This window comes from Typopeltis vanoorti, chromosome 14, assembly GCF_054136105.1.
Source record: "Typopeltis vanoorti isolate ZY-2024b chromosome 14, IOZ_Tvanoo_1.0, whole genome shotgun sequence".
Lineage (NCBI taxonomy): Eukaryota > Metazoa > Arthropoda > Arachnida > Uropygi > Thelyphonidae > Typopeltis > Typopeltis vanoorti.
In genome coordinates, this window is record NC_143562.1 from 32,927,651 (window position 1) to 32,949,719 (window position 22,069).

Here is a 22,069-nt window from a genome sequence, read left to right on the forward strand (position 1 = left end):
TATCACATATATCCAAAAGCATACATTATGAAAGCAATGATATGTATGTAACATCTGTGCCAACTCTTGGTGCCTTGTTTTGTAGTTTCCTTGTAATTTCTTAACTTCAAGTGAAAAAAAATCTTGATCTGCTCTTTATTGAGTAATGGTAGTCTTTGACTACACTTTGGAATTTGTTCTCTATGCACATATTACAATTTGGGCATTTACACAGATTTGATTCACATACTGTGGATTCTGTGGTTATTTTTGTAACAGCAAGTGGTAAGGAAGGTTGTTTTAATTTTCATTTTGGAATTGAAAAGCAGTTGATTATTGATGTTATATTTAATTGGCTGTGATTCTAATTTTTATGAATTTGAATGAACATTAAATAATTTTTAAAATTTAATTATTAGGAACTTGGAGTTGTAATACATGTGCACGAAGAAAAAATTGTAAGGAAAAGAATCTCATTAAAAAAGTTGCAGCTAGTGTTAAACAAAGGTATAAAAAGCACAATTCAAAATTCTGTATGGAAAAGGGAACAAAGTAAGTATTAAACTTTTAATTTCCTGTGAATATATTGTATGTAAATTCCAAATATGTATCTTTCTGCATTATTACATTCAAAAATGAATATTTTCTTGATGAACTTTTGACAGCTGTTATGCCATTTCCTGGCATCTGTGCTATCTTTTTTACTTTGTGAAAAGTAACTAATTTTTTTTTTCTTTTTTGTTGCTCCCACCCATGAAAGGTTATTTGCAAACCTGTAAGTAAATTTTGTACCACAGGTGGGCTAAAGATTTTTCTATTTTTTATCAGTTTCGTGTGTGTGTGTACACATTTAAATTTTTTACATAGCTGGAAACTGCTCTAGAGACCAAATTTGGAACTTTTTCAAGCGACTTTGGCTTCACACTTGACGATGAAATTCATCTCCAACCTAAAGACATTCACAAGTACCCATGCCCATGGTGGGCTATGAGCCTGCAGTCTGTTGATTGGAGAGCCAGTGGTGTAGCTAGAGCTTTTGCTATCCTCTCAATACACATCAAAAATATACAAAAAGTCAACACGACATATAGGGAAATAAATTAAAACACTATGTTTATTTTTGAAGTAAAACTTTAATTCCAACATTCTAAAATGTTGGAAAAAGAAAATTATTTTTCTTGCTTTTCTGTTAGCAAAATCGTCTGACATTGGCGAAGTCTATTTCATAGTAATGTAGGTAATTCTTAATAAGTTTTAATTTAGGAAAACTCCTCTCACAACTAGCAACACTTACAGCAATTGTGAGGAAAATTCGCAGTAGTATTACAATATTTGGAAATGAGTTCTCGAGACTGTATTTTAGAATTCATTACAAAAGTTCAAAAAGGTTCAAAGTGCCTCCCGAGATGGACCGCTTCCTCCACTCCCCCCCCTCTAGCTACACCTCTGTGGAGAGCAGGTGTGTTAACCATTTGAAGAGGGACTGCAACCAGGCTGGAAAAATGTTTTATCGCTTTCATTAGATGAATCAGAATTCAAAGTTGGGAGACAAATGGCCAATTTCAGTAAGCTAATTTTCAATTCATCACAAATATTAAGTGAAACTGCCTTCTTGTCTGTGGTGAGTAATCTTCTTTCATGTGATTGTCGCAGGCCTTCTTCAAAATGGCTGGTGTTCTTGTTAGATTAATTTAAAGGGAATGCTTCTGGGCTATAGATAAAGTCTGGATAAAGGGGGGAGGGTCAACGTCAGGAAGAGCATTGAATCGTAAAAGCAAACTTTCAGAACAATTGGGGGAATGCCATCAGGGCCAGGAGACTTTTGTGTGTCTAATTTGGACAGTATTTTTCTGATCTCATCCTGACAAAAGGATATGGGGGGGGGGGGGGGGGGCATTGTATGTTGGGTGTCTGGAATGGTTGAGGGACATTTACCATCGTCGGTTATGCATGCATTTGAAGCAAAGTACGAAGCCAGAAGATTGGCTTTTTCTGTGGGTGATGATGCAGTAGAACCATCTGGGTATGATAGGGGGTGGGAATAGAGTTGGACAGAAGTTACGGCCAATTGCTTTGCCGAGAGACCAAAAGGCTCAGCTGCCGTTTGGACAGGCTGCTAGTTTCCTGCTTTTTGCTCTTTCAAACTCTGTTTTGGAAGCGTCTGTTACAGGCTTCGGTGTAAGCTTTGAAGGAGGATGAGGTTTTTGATTTCAGCTAGTTGTGGTATGGCTGGTGTTTCATCTGTACAGCCTTGACACATCTTTTGGAGAACCAGGGTTTCATTAGAGAATGGCAGTTCAGAGTGCTGTGTGGAATGTATGTATTCATGCCGGTGAGGATTACTTTGGTAATGAGCTCGGTGCATATGTTTGGGTTGGACGGCCAGAAATAATAGTCCAACCATGGGAATGCAGCATAGAAGTTGAGACAGCTGTCCAACTTGGCAATGTTATAGTGCCAAACTACTCTTGTATGGGAGTGTAAACGTTGCATGGGGGAGGAGATGAGCACTAGGTTGTGCTCAAAATTGCCCACGGGGCTCACTACTTTCACTGTGTATTTGGAGGGGGTCATTGGTGAGGAAGAGATCTAGGGTGTTAGGGGAGTGGTTTAGGTTATCTGGAATTCTGGTTGGCATCAGAACAAGTTGTGTAAGGTCGTTAGTGATGGCAAATGTTTTAACATCTCTGACTGTAAGATCTGTACAACTGGAGGTGGAAAGCCAGCTAATGTTGTGGACATTAAAATCTCCTAGGAGGATGATTTTGCTGTTGGGAAAGTGGGATTTGAGAAAGTCGATTTTTAGGGAGAGGAAATTAAAGAGCTCAGGGTGGTTGGTTGTGTGGGGAGCCATAGAGACAGCAGATGAATTGGGCTGAGTGGGAAGGGATATTTTCAACCAAAGAAGGTCAAAGTTGGGTGCTCTCTGGCAAGGTATGTCAGAGCAGATGTATGCGCAGGCACCACCCTTAAGATGAAAGTTGTTAAAGAGCGAGTAGTTTGGAAGGTTGAGATAAGTGGTGCTGGGGGGGGGGGGGTGAGATTTGAGTTTCTGCCAGGAAGAGCAATGAAAGATATCTACAAAGTGAAGCAGATTAAGGGAGCAAATGGAATTATAATAAGAACATCAGAATGTATTCAGATCAGGTGGAAAGAATATTTTGAGAAGTTGATGAATGAGGAAGAGGGACTAACAAATGAAAGAATGACTAGGGAAATTGACAGAATGGAAGTGGTGCGAGCAATGGCCAAAATGAAGAGTGGAAGGGTTGCTGGACCAGATGAAATACCAGTGGAGGTCTGGAAAGCATTAGGAGATGAAGGCATTGAATTAATATGGAATCTGTGGAAGGAGATCTATAGTCAGGAGGTGATTCCTGAGGAATAGGGACAATGTGGTGGTGGTGGTGTGTGTGTGTATATTTTTTTTTTTATAAAGAGATTTAATGACTAAAACTGAGAATAATTGTAAGGCTTTAATGATATAAAACACTACTACTACTCTCGAAGGATGAAGACTTGTTAGAAAAACATTTGAGGTATTTAGCAAGATGTTTAGAAAGCTTGTAAGTCTCGGAGAATCAATATCTTCCATGATTGGATGAAGAGGGATGTTTTCTTTGTGGATTTTTGGAACTCCATAAATACATGGGATAAGTGGATGAAGAATGCGTAGAGAAAGCCGAATGTTGTGAGATAGTTCAGCTGTTGTCTTCAATAAATTGTTTGTGCGGTTTTGTAGTTCCCGTGTTGGATCTTCCTGTAGTATTGAATAAGTATTATTTTCAAGTAATTGAAGCATCTTATTATGGTATTCTTCAGAATCGAGTACTACTGTAGCATTGCCTTTATCTGCTGGTAACATTATATCTCTGTTGTTTTTTAGGCTTTTTATAGCCTGTCGTTCAGCTGAAGAAATGTTGTCTGTTGGAGGTTTTGCATTATTAATAATGAATATAGATTCAATACATAGAAGTTTAGCATCTTGAGTAGGTAGGAATGAAATGGCCTTTTCTATTTTTGTAAGGAGAGATTCGGTAGGAATAAATCTTGGCAAAGGAATAAAATTAAGACCTTTGCAGAGAATGCTTTTTTCGGCTGCTGTAAGAACGTGAGAGGAATTGTTTATTACAACTTTGTCAGGATTGATGTGGACTTTTGTAAAATCGTGTATCCTGCATTCTCTTAAGATTCTCAAATTTTCTAATAAGGTTAACTTTGTTATTATATTGTATCTGTGTTGCTTGAGCTTCACTATTTATAAAAAAAACTCATTCAAACTATCATTATCCAGAACTTCTTCAAGCTTTTGAGCTAAAGATCTTTTATTGTTGAACAAAAAAGCCAGAGTATGTTTCATATCAGAAATTCTTTCGCTGAGTAGATCTAACTTTGCCTTCCAATAGATTTTTTTTGGCACGTACTGTTGTTATATTCACCTTAAAACAGATGAAATTGGGAAAGACTGCATGAAATTTACGTTTTAAGAATACTAACCTGTTAACGTTCAGTCCTATCTTCTTCAGTGTTTTTTTTTTTAAAGCTTCGTTTATATTATTTAGAGATGCCTCGTCATGTAGGCTATAAATGCGTTCAGGAACATTGACTCGGTTGTTTTGATACATTTTTATAAAGAGATTTAATGACTAAAACCGAGAATAATTGCAAGGCTTTAATGATATAAACACTACTAGTTTCAGCTTTTGACAGCCTTCTTCAGATGTCTTCTAAAAATAAGAAACAGCAATAAAAACACTGAAGTTTAAAACTGAGAAGCACAGGAAAATTGCAGTACATAATTGACGTGAAAAAACATTGCATTTACATTTAAGTTCTTTCAAACGTGGCATTGTTTGTTGAGTGCATGCTTACAGACTCTCGTGAATGCCAGTACTGAACAACAGCACAGTGTCTATCAGAGATGTTGTAGCTCAAATTGTTATTTAAATGTTCACAATTAAAGATGATTTCTCTGGACTCCATAATTTTCCTTTTAAACTCATCATGGCAACGAAAGATGTTTTCAGATCTATCCCAGCAGACTGAATGACCCGCGTGTTCATCATCAGGATTGTTCGAGAAAAGAACATGACTAGACAAGGCACTGGCATGTGTTATTTTGTAAGAGATGTCTCTCTTGTTTTCCCTTAATCGTGAACATTAATATGATATTAATATTCCCTTAATATGACAATTTCCTACCATTCCTGGATATAAAACTTCCACGCTGTTCTGGAAAATTTAGAATCTCAATATATAGAAAACCTATGCAAACTAATAGATATCTTCACATTCAGTCCCATCATTTTCCTCCACAAAAGCTTGGAACTATTTCTACCTTGGGTCATAGAGCACGCTCTCTTCTGAATGACCCAGATGAACTTCAAAAAGAAATAAATTACCTCTCAGATATCTTTAGACAAAATGGATATTCTCATAAAACCATTAAAAAATTTCTTCTAAATCCTCCTAGCCACTGCACTGAAGAAATAACCAACTTTAAGAGTAACATCTCCATCCCATACATCAGTTCAGTTTCCAAAAAAATTAGCTAAAGTTCTTAAGAAGTACAACATCAGGACCTTATTCACTACACTTCCAAAAATCTGCTCGCTAGTAAGCCATCCGAAGCCTCATCATCATAATGCGAAATATCTTGGCGTATATAAGATATGGTGTGATTGTAATTCCCTTATTTTGGTCAAACAAATAAATCTATTGAATTACGTATGGAGGAACACAAGAGAGACATCTCTTACAAAAGAACACATGCCAGTGCCTTTTTTAGTCATGTTCTTTTCTCGAACAATCTTGATGATGAACACCAGGATCATTCAATCTGCTGGGATAGATCCGAAAACATCTTTCATTGCCATGATGAGTTTGAAAGAAAAATCGTGGAGTCCAGAGAAATCATCCTTAATCATGAACATTTAAATAACAATTTGAGCTACAGCATCTCTGATAGCTGCTGTGCTGTTGTTCAGTACTGGCATTCACGAGAGTCTGTAAGCATGCACTCAACAAACAATGCCACGTTTGAAAGAAAAAGAACAACTTAAATGTAAATACAACGTTTTTTCATGTCAATTATGTACTGCAATTTTCCCGTGCTTCTCAGTTTTAAACTTCAGTGTTTTTATTGCTGTTTCTTATTTTTAGAAGACATCTGAAGAAGGCTGTCAAAAGCCGAAACTAGTAATGTTTTATATCATTAAAGCCTTGCAATTATTCTCGGTTTTAGTCATTAAATCTCTTTATAAAAATGTGTCAAAACAACTGAGTCAATGTTACTGAGCAGAAGGGGAAGGGAGATATACAGGACTGTAGTAATTATAGAGGAATTAGTTATGTCATACAATGAAGTCATTTGAAAAAATCATAGAGGTTGAGAGAAGTTAATATTGCAAAAGAACAGTTTGGTTTTATTCCTCAAAGAGAAACTATGGATGCAGTATTTATCTCTGAGGCAGATGATCGAATACTACATGGAAGGACAAAGGCCACTACATGTTGATTTTATAGATCTAGGAGAAGGCATATGACAAAGTACCCAGAAAAGTGATATGGAGGAGTTTAAGAGAAAAGAAACTACCAGAAAAATATGTTGGACTGATACAGGAAATGTACAGAAATGTGCAAGCAACAGTTAGGAGCTGTTTGTGAATAACAGTGAGGTAACAGTTGGTTTACATCAGGGATCAGCACTCTGTCCTTTTCTGTTTAATGTAGTAATAGATACTTTGACAGAGCAAGTCAGAGGGAGAGCACTTTGGAGTATGCTATATGACAGAAATGAGAGGAAATGGAACAAGAGCTGATAAGATGGAACAGAGTATTAGGGAGGACTGAGAGTTAGCGGAAGAAAAACTGAATATCTGGTGTGTGGTCAAAATGTTAACACTGAGGAGATGTAGTGCTGAATGGAGAAGTCATTAAGAAAGTAGATAAATTCAAATACCTGGGTTCCAGTCATGGATAGTGAAGGTGAAGTGGAAAGGGAAGTCAATAAACAGAATTCAGCAGGATGGAAGAATTGGAAAGAAATGTCAGGAATTTTGTGTGATAGAAAAGTTCCAGTGAAATTGAAAGGAAAAGAATACAGAATGGTAGTGACACCTACAATGTTATATGGATTGGAGACACTGCCTATGAAGAAGTCCAATGAAAGCAAGATTAGCACCATAGAAATGAGGATTCTTCGATGGCTGTATGGAGTAAAAAGGAAAGATCAGATGAGGAATAAACACATTAGAGGTACCGTAAAGGTGACTAATTACAAACAAAATACAAGCATGATTAAGATGTAGGTACATGTAATGAGGCAAAATGAAAAATATGACCGATGAAGTATCATGATGATGGAAATATACAAGAAGGAAGAAGAGGAAAACCAAAGGAAGAGATGGAAACATAATGCAGAGAAAGATTTGAGAAAGAAGAAATATCTGGTCCAAGATGCAGTCTACAATAGAAATCAGCAGAGAAGACTCATCAGAAACAGCGACCCCATATAGAAATGGGAGCAGCTGAAGAAGAAGAGTCTGTGCTGTAGTCATTGAGCACTTTCAGGGTGTATGAATTTTGGGATGTGCAATTTACAATATGAATTTTTGAACCTTCCATTTCTAATAGCAAGTTTCGAGAATGTTTGCTACACTATTCATCATAGTGTGCTGCCCCCCCCCCCCCTCTCTCTCTCTCTCTCTCTGAATGCTGAAAGGTTATATGTTGAAACAATGAGTTTGACAGCCATTCTGGCAGATTTTGTTTTCATGGTGAATTTGATTACAAGTTCACAGCATATTGATAGATAATTTAATCCTTTTCCTCCATGCTATTAACTTTCTCTTGTTTTCTTTCTAGAAAATCTGGTCCCAAGGACTTGCACTTAAAAATCTTAAGAGATACGGGCATGCTTGAATTTCATTTGAATTCAAGGTCAAATTGATCTACAAATCCTCTCTATCCTGCTAAAATACACAAAACGGAATCTGTAGATTAATCATCCTCATCAAATTCCTGACATGTACACTCAAGAGGTGTACAGGATATGACAATACTACATGAAAAACTTATATTACCACTACTTCCTATCTACAATTTTCCTCCAAATCAATCTGTTACTTGTGAAGACTCCAACATTATCAGATCTTATATTTCTCTTCTAAGGCACTTTTTACTATATCAATCCACCTATATCTTGGATTGATATACAGTAAAAAGTGCCTATACCTATATATCCTCTCCCATTCTATTTAAGTGACCATCACCTAACACATTCCTGGATGCTAACAATGAATATCCTCATTTTTAATGATATTGCCATTGATGCCATCTGTTCACTGCCCTAATCTTTCTCAGGACTCATATCTGTGGTCTCTAGTCTTTGATAAGTGTTTTATTTCTAACCCAGCTCTCAGATCCACAAGTTAAAATTGGCTTGAACACTGTGTTGTATACAGCTATTTAGTGTTTTGACTAATTTCTTTCTTATTCCATATAAATTTATTCAGTTGACTTCCTACCATACCAGCATTGTTGATTCTGTTGTCTATTTCCATATTTAATTTACCATCTTCACTAAAAATCGTGGCTAAGTAGCTGAAATGTTTCGCTTGTTCTATAGGTTCTCCATTCGCAATGCAGTTGATGTTTTCAGTGCTTCTGCCTATTTTCATTGTTTGTCTTTTTATTGCTGACCTTCATACCATATCTATTACAACAGTATTTAATTTAGTCAGGGAATCTTGCAGACTTGTAATGGATTTATTTAGAAGTATAACATCGTCTGCATAAAGTAAAGAGTTGAGATTAACATTTTTAATTTTGATATCAGGTTTAATACCACTTTTGTTTCATAATGTGATCCATACAGAGAATGAATAACATAGGGAATAATGCATATCCTTATCTGACACCAGATTTAACATTAAACCAGCTTCCTGGACTTCAATTCTAATTACTGACTTACAACTCAAATAGAGACTAAGTATTGCTTGGTATAATGCCCCATTGATACCATACAACTGTAGTGTTTTGAATAGCTTTTTTCTTGACACCTTGTCATATGTCTTTTCCAGATCTACAAAACTTAAATACACATCTTTGTTATATTCCCATGATTTCTCAACTATTTGTTTGTCATAAAGTGAAAATCTGATCCCTACTGCCTCTTTTTGGCCTGAATCCATCTTGCTCTTCACCAGGCTTCCCTTCCACAATCCTTCTCAACCGTTTATCAGGTATACTTGCATAAATCTTAATGAACACTCAGTAGGGAAATACCTCTGGATGTTTTAGTTTCTTTATTTCCCTTTTTATATATGGGTGCTATGAGAGCTCTACTCCAATCATCTGGAATTCCAGGCCTTCTGAACCATGCAGTGCAACCACCGTAAGACTTATAGCTTGAATATTTCTGGTCAAATATCATCTACTCCAGCTGCCTTTCTACATTTCAGGCCTTTGATGGCTTTTTCTACTTCAAGTATGGATATGTGTTCCTGACTGCATGTCTCTTGAGTGGTTTTTCCACTGTGCTGTCATCACTGCTTGTTTTTTAGTAATTTTTCAAAGTAATTACTCCATACATGAAGGATATCTTTTTCTCCAGTTTTCATGTCACTTTTATCATCTCTGTTTATCTGTCATCCTTTTACAGCACTCTTTTCTCCATTTCCTCCAAAGTCTTCCCATGACTTTTGTTTAAGATGTTTCACTCCAGTTAATGCAGATGGTTTCCAGTTTTTTCTCCAGTTTTCATGTCACTTTTATCATCTCTATCTATCTGTCATCCTTTTACAGCACTCTTTCCTCTATTTCTAATCTTTTTCAACAACCTCCAGAATATCTTGTCACCTTCTTGATATTTATTTTCTCTGTTCTTACCAAAGTCTTCCCATGACTTTTGTTTAGCTAGTTTCACTCCAGTTAATGCAGATCTTTAAGCTTAGTAGAAAGGAGTATTAGAACTGCAGTAGTTGCTTTTGTTCTCTGTCTGCAATCTAAAATATTTATTGCACTGTGATGGGTGTTCTTATTTCTGAAGGGATTTTCTTAAAATTGGATGAGATGAATTTAATGTTTTTAATGGAATGACTTAATAAAGATGAAAAAAAAAATGCACTGTGGAGAAATTCAAAGATTAAAGTACTACTACTACACTGAATGTACTAATATTCAAGTGTAGTAGTAGTGGTTTAAATTGTAACTGAATTCTAATCATTTAAGTAAACCTCAGAATAAGATTTTTTTTTCTTCCCCTTTTTGTAGTTATACTGGGAATGCTTTCTGGCTTTAGCACCCAGATTTCTTAAAATGCCCACTCCTCTCCCACTCTTAATGCTTGGTAGCAATGAGGTGATGTGAGCTTTCTGTAATTAGACAGTTTAGGCACCTGATTTCAAATTCTTTTGGTTAGAATCTTAAAGAGAAGTTATTTGCAATTAATGTATCATTTTCTTTCTTTAGAGAGTAAAAGTTATTTTATTTCATTGTAAATTATGGACTTTATATGTTCACTTCCTTACATTTTCCTCTGTATTTCTGAGCACGAGCTAACTTGCTAGGAACGTTTGATATACTTTCTTCTTTTCCTTGACTGCTTTTAACTTCTTGAGTTCACCACAGAGTTGAAAGTTTTCTGTTCTTGCAATCAACTTCACTACTTGCTTCTCTAGATGAATCAGTTTTTTTCAGTCTCCCAATGACTCTCTAAGGTTTGTTTCCTGTTTTCAGACTCTTTTTTTTTTTTTTTTAATTTAAATCTTCTAGTCTGCCATTTACCTCTGGAAGCTGCTCAGCTTTGATTCTTTTCAACACATTTTTCTTTTCAGTGTGGTATTCGGTTTTATCCTGCTCAAAACTAAATGGTTATCATTTAAGATTTCAAATCCTTGGTATACTCTTATGTCCTAAACCAGTATGAAGATGTCACTATCAACAATAACATAGTCAATAGGACTATGTTATTGTTGATAACATAGCACTTCTCTACATGTGAATTTGCACCTATCTACATTGAAACATGCTGATAACAACTAGGCCATGTCCTGAACAGAAATCCAGCAGGTACTTACCATTGTTATTAGCTTTTGCTCTTTTCTCCAAAATTTTTCTTTTTGCCTAGTGATAATTTCTTATTTTGCTGTTTAGATTTCCAACAAGGTCTGACTTTTTTTGCGTGTCAACTGCCTTCTCTAATGCCTTAAAATCCCCCCCCCCTTAAAAGAGCTTTCTGTGGAACCATAGGCACAAATGTCTCATTATTTAATTCTCCTTCTGATATTTGCCTATATCACTCAACTGAATAATGCCTCCCATTCAAGAAGATTATCCTTGTATTTAATGTTGAACACTATAGCTACTTCTTTTCCCTGATTGCTGTTTCTGGAATATAACACATTGTATTTGTTGCTCAGAAAGATCTCACCTGATTTTGTTTAATTAATACGTATTATTTTGATCTGATATTTATCCAATTTTTCTAGTTCCATTTCTTTTCCGTTGATGCTGCCAATCTCTAATTCTGCTGATGTTGAGTTGGAGTTTGTTCCAGTTGCTGACTTTTAGCTGTACATTCTAGTTCCCTGATGAAAACTACAAGGTCATTGTTTAACTGGACAACATCTCCCGCCAGCATGAAATTCTCTCCTTTTGTATCACCATGTTATTTTAGCCGATAAGAATACAGTTTCTTCAGCTAAATCACAAATTGTCTACCCATTCATCCATCCTTGTTTGTTAAGTATCCAGGTAGATATCTATTAATGAGATGCACTACTTTGAGAGTGAGGATTTGACATTATGTCAGAAGCTCTGAACAGTTCTTCACATTCCTTAAAAGGCTATGCAGAGGTCTCCTCTGTTATCCACCTGTTTAAGAAATGATCTCTTCTGTAATAAGGTTTATTAGCAAATATGCTTTGGAATATGATTTTCAGGATCAGTGTTTGAAAAATATGGTTTAGAGACGAGAGTTTGTGAAAAAAAAGGTTGATACAAATGGAATGTAAACAGATTAGCACTTAGCTTGGTTAAACTGAGTCAGATTTCTGATATTTGAAATTTATGCAGTGTCTTCCTCACCATTCCAGAGATGCACCAAATTAGTATTCACTTGCTTCTTAGGCAGTTTCATGTAGAATGATAATTCTTATCTCTTTCTTTACTTAGTATTCCAGCAAGGTAAGATTTATACAAACATACTTAAGAGGCTAAGAAAAATTTGGAAGAGAAATTCTGGATTCACACCTAATAGAGGTTCGCAGAATCAGATTTTCACTTTAACACAAATAGCTCAGAAATCATGGGAATATAACAGGGATCTATAATCTAAGTTTATAGACGTGGAAAAGGCACATCACCATGCCAAGAGAAAAGCTGTTTAAAATGCTACAGTTTTATGGTAAATGAGATATTATATCAAGCAGTACATAGTCTTTGAGTTGTAAGTCAGCAGTTAGAATTGAAGAAGGTGTAGGAAAATGGTTTGATGTTAAATCAGGTGTGAGACAAGGGTTTACGTAATCTCCACTATTATTCATCTATGTGGATCATATTATGAAGGAAAGTAGCATTAAACTTGTCAAAATTGGTGTACTGATTTCAACATCTTTATTTTATGCAGATGATGATGTACTCTTGAAGAAATTCAGTTAGGGAAAATTGAGGGCATGAAGAGGAGGAAGGCAGTAATAAAGTGTTGGATGGACAACATAAAGGAATTTACTAACATGACATCATATAACTACTAAAGAAAACACACATAACTGAGTGATATGGAAAGCTTATGTTCAATATGCTACAGTTTTATGGTAAATGGGGTATTATATCAAGCAGTATATAGTCTTTGAGTTTAAGTCAGCAGTTAGAATTGAAAGAGCTACAGGAAAATGACTGGCATATAACAGTTAACACTGAACATGTTAATACTGCTTTTATTCTCTAAATAAAAGATTGAGAGGTAATATGGGGGTTGGGGGATATTAGGAAGGTGAGGAAGTGCAGGCAGTCCTATTCAGTTGAAATTTAGGGAAGATTACTGCATGGCTCAGTTGTTGTTGCTACAGTGCTGTTCACCAACACATGGCTGAAATGTTAGTATTTGGTGTTTCAGTTTTTCCCTCACATAATAAATTGAACATATTCCAGAACACTTAAGTAAGAAAAAAAAAAGCACAGATTTTTTTTTTTTTTAAATATAGCAAATTAATATCAAATCACATTTCAGACTTATTCTGCAGAAACAAAAGCTATGCTGAATGCTAAGCAAGTACTGAACAAGACAGTCCTTGTTCAAAATTAATTATATATATATGTGAGAGAGTTTTGAGATCACATAATGTTCACCTTATGCTACTAACATTTAGCATTGATGGAAATTAGCACAATTTTTTTCAACACCACTTGTGAGACATTATCGAACCTATAGTTCATTACAACCATTCATTAAATGTGATTCACTATTCATTACTGTGATCACTTTTATAAATTCTGATAGGATAGATTGGATAAATAACCAATCAGAACAGTAGTTCACATGATTAGTTATCTCTCAGCCTAGCAACTTAGTGTTTTTTGTCTGCCAAGAATTGTATCCTCTCTATTCCCTCTATTGCTTTTTAATTAAAGCATTCTAGTAATGTTAAAGATTTTTATTTTAATAAGATTTTACTTGAAGGGTTATACAATTATCAGTATTAAACACTTTCATACAATTCTAAATATTTTTTACTGAAATGTGAATAGGGAAAGACTGTTCAGCTTTAAATGCTGTTTAAGCTTACATGCAAGAGGTTGAGAAAGCTTGAGTAGATCAGTGCTGTATTATAAGTAAAGAGAAATGTTTCCAAGGAAAATTTTAACATGCCCTCCCCTCCCTTACACAGCTAAAAATATATGCTACATCTTAGGGCCCTTCATGTATACTTTCATATAATAATGTTGGCAAATGTTACAATCATCCTCAAAACACAGTGATAGTTTGTCATTATTTAATAAATGAATAAGAATTAAACTGCATATATTTATAAATGTAGACATGAAAAAAAAAAACAAGCAAACCCTTTTGCCTAAGAGTGTTTATGTGAATCTTGCACTAGATACCACACCAGGATAAATTTTACCTAAACTTTGACATTAGCAAACATCCCTGATTCAGTCCCAGAGTCTGTTGATGGAAACAGTACTATCCATTTGACATATAAACTGAGTAGGCTTACATATTATATATTAATTGTGCTCTTTGCTATTATTATATTTATTTTATTGTGTGTATATTGTAATGTAGTAATAATTGTGATCAAAATTTTAAATATTTGTTTTGAAATATACTTGGAAATTTTTTCTTCTTCCAGATCACACTCCTCTCTTAACTGTGATAAATCATCTAAGAATCCAGAAAAATTTAGACGGAAAAGGTAATAAAATATTCTGTTTGTTGCTGAGTTAGTTTGTATAAGAGAAAAAAATCATTAAGAAATATTCCATCCCCTACTTAAATTTACTGAAGGATTACTATCTCAACAAATTTGACTGCATGAAACCATAATATGCTCTTGTTATAGTAGCTGGTTTGCTATAGTGAATTTCTTTTAGCATATCATTGAAACCTTTGTAGTTTTGGTCTGGTCTTTTAAGTAATTTGTTATAGCAGAGTTTCCTGTGGTGAGAATTGGCTGTACCACAATGTTGGAAGAGTTATTCTCAGACCGTTAGCTCACTAGCCAAAAATGCCCAACTGTACTTATCAGGTGACTTCACATAGGTTTTGTTTTTCCTTTCTTCCTTTACTTTAATCTTTCTCCATCATATTATGAGTACATGCATGTATCTGTGTAGTAATACATTGTTCTGATATGCCAATGGAAATGGTTTTCCATTTATTATATCACATTGCCATTTCCCTCAGATAAATACGAATATGCAGTATACAAGCTTGCACATAGAACTGGTATTAATCCATGGAGATTAATTAAAACCAATAGATTCAGATTAACTATCAGTTTCAATTTTAAAATGAAGTACCTTGCATATCACTTTAAAACTGAAATTATCAAGGCAATTTAACAGGTTAGCATTTTAAAATGCTACAAAGATAACATCATTCCCATGTGTGTGTGTGTGTAAAATTAAAACACAGATTCTAGTTTGAAATCCTGCAGCATCATTTGATGTGAGAACAAATTAGTGCTGCTACAGCCTTGTGTTAACTAGCAGAATTATTGGCGTGCTCAAAGAGGAACTAGAGATGATTATATCAGACATCAGATGCTAAGAATTCAAATAAATTAAGTCGACATTTACAGAAATTTGCAAACCTTATTAAGAATGTCATTCTAAGCAACATGTTTAGAATGGAAATTTTAGTATTCTCCATATACACCACATTGTTCTAGGATTCACTTCATGTTGGGAGGGACATTATGTCTTATAAGGATAGGCTTAGTCAGCTACTAACAACGGCAAGAATGGTAGCTGCCATTTTAGTGGAACACTACCCATGAAAATATCTATAAAAGAGAAAATACACAAACAATATCTATGAGAAAGCAGTTTGCGAGAAAGATTATTTGTTAACGAAATCTTCTAGTTAGCACTGAGCTTCTTAAGAAGGTTTCTGGGTCACCAGCAAATGTGAGAATAGTATTCTGAGATTTTATAAAGGTCCAAAATCTGCCCAACCTCAGAATATTGTTCTCACAGGATAGTCAAGAAATGTATTAAACCAAAGAGAATGGTTCTTTAGAGGTTGAGCTAGCCAGATGTAATTTTTTTTTGTGTCAGGATAGATATATAGAAAAGTCAATTCATGATGAGAAAATTAATTTTGGCTGGAGATTAGAATGTTATCTAAAGTGATTTGGAATTCACTGGAAAAATGGTGAGGAAATAGTGTTAGAAAGTCTCCTGACGTATTACCACATGCTTCTTATACCCTGCTAGACGAACTGTTGTACTTCTGTATATCTTCAGGGAGAGATTTCCTATAGTGAGTTTATCATTTGAAACTGTCACATATCATATATGTGGAAGATGGATGCAAACAGTAAGTCCAGTTCTGGGAACCAAAAAATAGCAGTAATCATCTTCATGCCTCCACTAAGACAAGCAGTAGCATTTCATGATGCGATGATTCATCTTTCACCTAAGGGTCTAGTTGGCATTTCCTCAAAACATCTGGAAATGTTTTGTATCTGTGTGTGGCATATTACTCCATGTTTACCAGAGCATACTGGTTGTGGGAACAGTTCACATTGCAGCAGTGTTGGGGGGGGGGGGATAGCTTGAGGAGGAGCTTTATTGTGCTTCATCAGTCCTTTAAAGTTTTAACAAAGAAAAAGGTCATGGGAAGGTCCAAGAAAAATGACCTCACTGTTTGAGTAATTAAACTATAGAACTTTCAGAGAAGTCAGCATAGTCATCAGAATTGGAGAAGTAAGGGCAGCAAAAGTGAAACAAAGAACAACCACAGCAGATCATAATAAAGAGAATATTCAAATGTTAGTAATCTGTGGCATAGATTGTTGGATGTGATAAATGCATATGCTTTTTCTTTCTTATATAAAGGAATCATTCAGAATGTAGGTACTACAATTAAAGTAAATGAACTATAATTGTAGAGAATACCAGGTAAGGTTCAGTATGCCAAGTAATGTTACATGCCATTCATGTTTTTGAGGTTCTGGATGTAGAAGTTTTTTCTCCCATATGAGATTGTGTTATTTTTTAGGTTTATTTACAAAAAAAAAGAAAAGAAAAAGAAAATATATCATCCAAATTTTGTAATTCTGAAAGTTGATTTTTTAAATTTAAATTTTCGATTTTAAATTGACAAATTTATGACTTTATGCACTTCACAGAATTGAAAATAGACATCATTAAAATTAACAGAAAAGAAGTGAAGCTAACAGAGGAATTAAAGAAATGCATTGGTAATATAATTGATAAGATCCAAAACAGATGAGATCTTTCTGTAATGTGATTTATTTAGGCAACAAGAGCTTTGTAGAAGCAGCAATGAACATGTTCTTGATTTGGATCCAAATCTCAAGAGTGATGTGGGAGATATCAAAACAGGAAATTGAATAATGAGACTTTTAATGGTCTTACAGAGGATTCCAATCAGGAAGAAGTTAACGAATATTTTTTAAAATCGTTTATTAAAGAACAAATATTATTATTATTACTTAAATATAAAGAGCTAATAAGCTTCATTTCGGCGATATAAACAATATTTAAATTTAGGGGATATAAAATCCCACATTGTTTCAAAACCGAATAAGAAACTCAAAGATTGTAATCAGAGAGTTTCATGCCGAATATAGTAAACTATAAAGTATTGGCGGTCACTAGTGTGAGCTAATGCAAGTGACCCTAGTACGTAGTACAATACCGGACACCTTGTTGCAAAGGTGGGGAAAGTTCAGATCGCTATTCTTAGGTATTTTCCATAATGTAAAAACACATTTCCTAGGAAATGTATGCTGTTATTACATTATGGTGGGAGGTCACTACCCAGACTGGTTTCAGCCTTTTTTGAGGCTTCATCAGTGAGTAGGTAGACCACATTAATACCAAAGTGTATAGCAAAAAGAACTTATATACTCTGCTATAAGAGTTTCCAAACAGGTGTAACCATTAAGTTACTTAAATATAAAGAGCTAATAAGCTTCATTTCGGCGATATAAACAATATTTAAATTTAGGGGATATAAAATCCCACATTGTTTCAAAACCGAATAAGAAACTCAAAACTCAAAGATTGGAATCTGAGTTTCATGCCGAATATAGTAAACTATAAAGTATCGGCGATCACTAGCGTGAGCTAATGCAAGTGACCCCAGTACGTAGTATAGCAGAGTATATAAGTTCTTTTCGCTATACACTTTGGTATTAATTTGGTCTACCTACTCACTGATGAAGCCTCAAAAAAGGCTGAAACCGGTCTGAGTAGTGACCTCCCACCATAATGTAATAACAGCATACATTTCCCAGGAAATGTGTTTTTACATTATGGAAAATACCTAAGAATAGCGATCTGAACTTTCCCCACCTTTGCAACGAGTTGTCCGGTATTGTACTATATACTAGGGTCACTTGCATTAGCTCACGCTAGTGATCGCCGATACTTTATAGTTTACTATATTCGGCATGAAATTCTCTGATTCCAATCTTTGAGTTTCTTATTCGGTTTTGAAACAATATGGGATTTTATATCCCCTAAATTTAAATATTATTATTATTACATAACACCTCCTGGGAGTCCAAAGACTTATCGAGGGAGGGTACCTACTGTACAACTCTCCATCTCCACTGTCGTGACGTTCTCTTCTTCATGTTCGAACCCGCCATCTTGTTATAAGTCACTTTGATAAAAAAAAACAACTAATTGTAAATTGATCACCAATCCAAGGGTAGAGAAATTTCTATTATACTGCACCACTCTATCCTTAGATTAGTCTATATAAAATAGCAGGATCAATTCATAGTTAGTTAGCAGTCTCTTCATTCATACTGGCCGAAGTATTTACTTTCCACTTGGGATTCCCGCAAGATTCGAATTTTTATGAACGGTGCAATAAAAAGGAATTCGGGCAAACACTAACTAGATTAACAAAATAAAACATTTAATATAAGCTATATAACACATACATAAATTCTACTTCTAATTTTAAACAATAGAATCAAGTTGAACATTAGGTCACATAAGTTCAATCTTCCAAACCTTCACATACACTTTCTCAGTTTCTGATTCACAAAGTTCCTACACTTAATTAAATATAATAAAACTTCCTTTCTAATTAGTTTCCATGCATTTCTCAGCCATGCTATATGCTTAAAAAAAACATCGCAGGCACTAATAGCTGCAAATATCTCTCAAGCAATTTTTATTTTTCAATTCTCAATCTCGAAGAATTTCCACAGTTAAAGTTAGGTTAAACGCAGCGTAATTAACATTCAATTCTTCATGCATTGAAATAAATCAATATGACAGTCCTTACCAGAAATAGTTCCTTGTACATCAATTATGTTGTGAGTATACGTCTAAAATATATTTATTACACTTAAGAACACATCTATAAGACTTCTCCACAGTTATAACTAAAACACTATCAATCACGCTTCACAACTCTAGACATCAATTTTAGGGTACTTTAACTATCCTAGTTATCACTCAATAACTAATTAAACACTGTGCAGTTCTCCTTAGGGCAAGTTAGAAATAAGTCGCAATTCTAGACTAACTGGATTTATTCATAATTCTTCACTGAAAGTCCAGTTTTTTATATTATCCGATTACGGCATTAATTTCCTTTTATTATTACTGCTGACTTCGTCTTCAGCTAACTATAAGATTCACTTCGTTTTTGCTCGCTTATAAATATTATCCCTTTTAACTTCTGCCCTTGAGAACCTTTCATTTACTTCCACCTCTCTAGTTTATACCCTTGCTTCCTTTCGCTTCAAAATTTCCGTTCCAACTCCCTCTTCGTTACCTTTTATATTTTTTTTCTTTTATTATCCTTCTCCCAGCTCATGCTCTGTTCCACTCGCGCTCGTTTACTTCATGCGTTTCGATGACAACAAATAAACGTAAACATTTTCGTTAATGTTACATAAGGCTATACCACTACAATGAGTTAATAAAAATACAGTAAATAGAACATTAGAGCTACTTAATCAACTCTTTCATTTCGTATACAGATAACTATAATGATATTCGCGTTACAATATTTATATAAGTTACAATAAATTATACATATATTATTGTTTAATTAATTAATAGCTGATAAAATTCAGAATAAACACTTAAATAATAATTCTTAAATAAGGATTAATAAATAACTTTTATACAAGTCATGATTAATATATAATAAAGAATGTTAAATGTGAATGAAAAAGACAAAATACACAACATAGTTTCATTCACAGTTTAACACCACCAACCTCAACTACTTTCATCTACATCTGCTGCCAACCACCACCACCACTAGTATTTTCACAGACAAACATCCGTGCTCATGGCGGGATTCGAACCCATAGCCTTTTGCCTGGAGAGCAGATACGCTAACCACTCGGCTAACCAGGCTGGCAAATATGATAAGAAAAAGGCTGGTTCTTGTTGAAGACCAACATAGCAGTAAGAAATCAATCTCTGAACCAAAACATTTTAGGACAGTTAGCTGAAAAGCAGAGCTAATACCATACACTAGCATTAGTAAGCATAAATTTATGGTGAGAAAACACTCAGTGATGTCATGTTCATCCAAGGTACAAGAGTGCACATAATATTGGGCATGAAAAGAATGAAAATTCCACTGCAAAAATAAAAAAGTACTTAAGTTTTGAAAAGTGAGAGTTGAACAGCTCTAAGCTGTTAACTATAAATGGAAATATGTAAATATTATTGATTAGTTTCTAAATTCCTGATGTTTTTTAATCTTTGGAAATTGTTCGCAAGAATTCTCAAATTCCTGAAGGTTTATTTTATTGATATTTGCAGTTTCTCTTAACAATTTTTGTGCTTATTCTAGTGATAAAAATGCTAATTAATGAACTGTAACTTTTAGTGTATAGCAAGAAAGTAAAATTTAATTAGTATTTGATATTAAAAAAAAAAAAGCATGTTTGATGCTTGTAAACAAACAGATATATAGATTTTATTCATACGGCGATAACATATTTTTTTGAAACTCGCTGATTTACATAAAGTAAATTCTAAGTATTTACTCATACTGGGAAAAAAAATTAATACTAATATTGACATTTATTGTTAAAATGGAATTTAAAAAAAAAAAAAAACATAAAGCATTAATTACTTGATTGGAAAGTCTGAATCTTTTGTTTAGTTAGACATTTTTCTTCTCCACATTTGTTTAATTTTGGGTTGATTTAGATCTAGTATTGCATCTAGCAGAATTTTTGGGCTTGGTGCCAGTATACATGTCACTTCATATAAATTCATTTCAATTTTTAATGATAAATACTTAGATTTTGCCATCAAAATGATCTCTCTCTCATTAATATGTTTATAAATCCACTTATAATTCATCATCATCATCATCATCAAATTCCTGCCATGTACCCTCAAGGGGTGTACAGGATATGATAGTACTACATGAAAAATTTACATCATTACTAACTTCCTATCTAAAATTTTCCTCCAGATCAGTCTGTTACTTTTCAAGACTCCAACATTATCAGATCTTATATTTCTATCGTCTAAGGCAGCGTCTCTCAACCTTTCTAACCCAAGGACCAGTAAAATGCCAAAAACAATTCTGCGGACCAGTAAGTTACAGAGGCGTAGCTGGGGGAGAGGGGGGGGGGATCCGCCCCTGGTGGCACCTTTTTTGGCGTTTATGAAATCTTGCTTTACTGTCTATAAAACAGCAACTGACTGATGGAATAGACTTCGACAATGTCATCAACGATTTTGCGAATAGAAAAACAAGAAAAATAACATTTTAGAATGTTGGAATTAAAGTTTTACTTCAAAAATAAACAGTGTTTTTAATTTATTTCCCTATATGTTGTTTTGACTTTTTGAATAATTTTTTTTTAAAAAACCTATGTAAGAATTACCAACATTTCAGAAAAACTGTGCCATTTATAACATAATAAATCTAAAAGCATGTTTTGAAAGATATGGCAACATAATTAAATTGGAAGTAAACGATTAAAAGTGTATCATCATTGAGCAAAGATTTAATTTTTATTAAACAAATAAGATGATATAATTATGTTACTACTTACTTTTAATGAGATGGTTGAGATTCTCGGCCTTTGCAGAGTTGCTGGATATCTGGCTCAATATTGGTCAACTTTATTCGAAGATCGTCACACACACTAAGGCGATTTCTGTATTTTGTTTTTATTTGAAGGAGCAATGAAAATCCTTTCTCACAAAGATAGGTTGTAGAAAACTGCAGGACGATTTTCAATGCTTCTTCAGATAATTCCGGAAATTCACTTCTCACTGAAGGTGAGATCCAAAATCGAGCAAAACCAAGATCAAGGAATTGCATTTTAAGCCCACTGTCACTTGAAAGCTCAATTAACTGTTCCTTTTTCAATAACAAAAG

At 34.3% G+C, this 22,069-nt stretch overlaps 1 protein-coding gene across 5 annotated transcripts in view; it reads left to right on the forward strand.

Moving 5' to 3' along the window:
- Positions 1-22,069, forward strand: part of LOC150099350 (uncharacterized) — a 350,001-nt gene that overhangs the window by 141,690 nt on the left and 186,242 nt on the right. For all 5 annotated transcript variants that reach the window (XM_090404451.1, XM_090404452.1, XM_090404450.1 and 2 more), the window contains 2 exons: positions 399-531; positions 14,340-14,402. In XM_090404451.1, the coding sequence (XP_090260577.1) occupies positions 399-531; positions 14,340-14,402 (196 nt within the window). The remainder of the gene's footprint in view (positions 1-398; positions 532-14,339; positions 14,403-22,069) is intronic.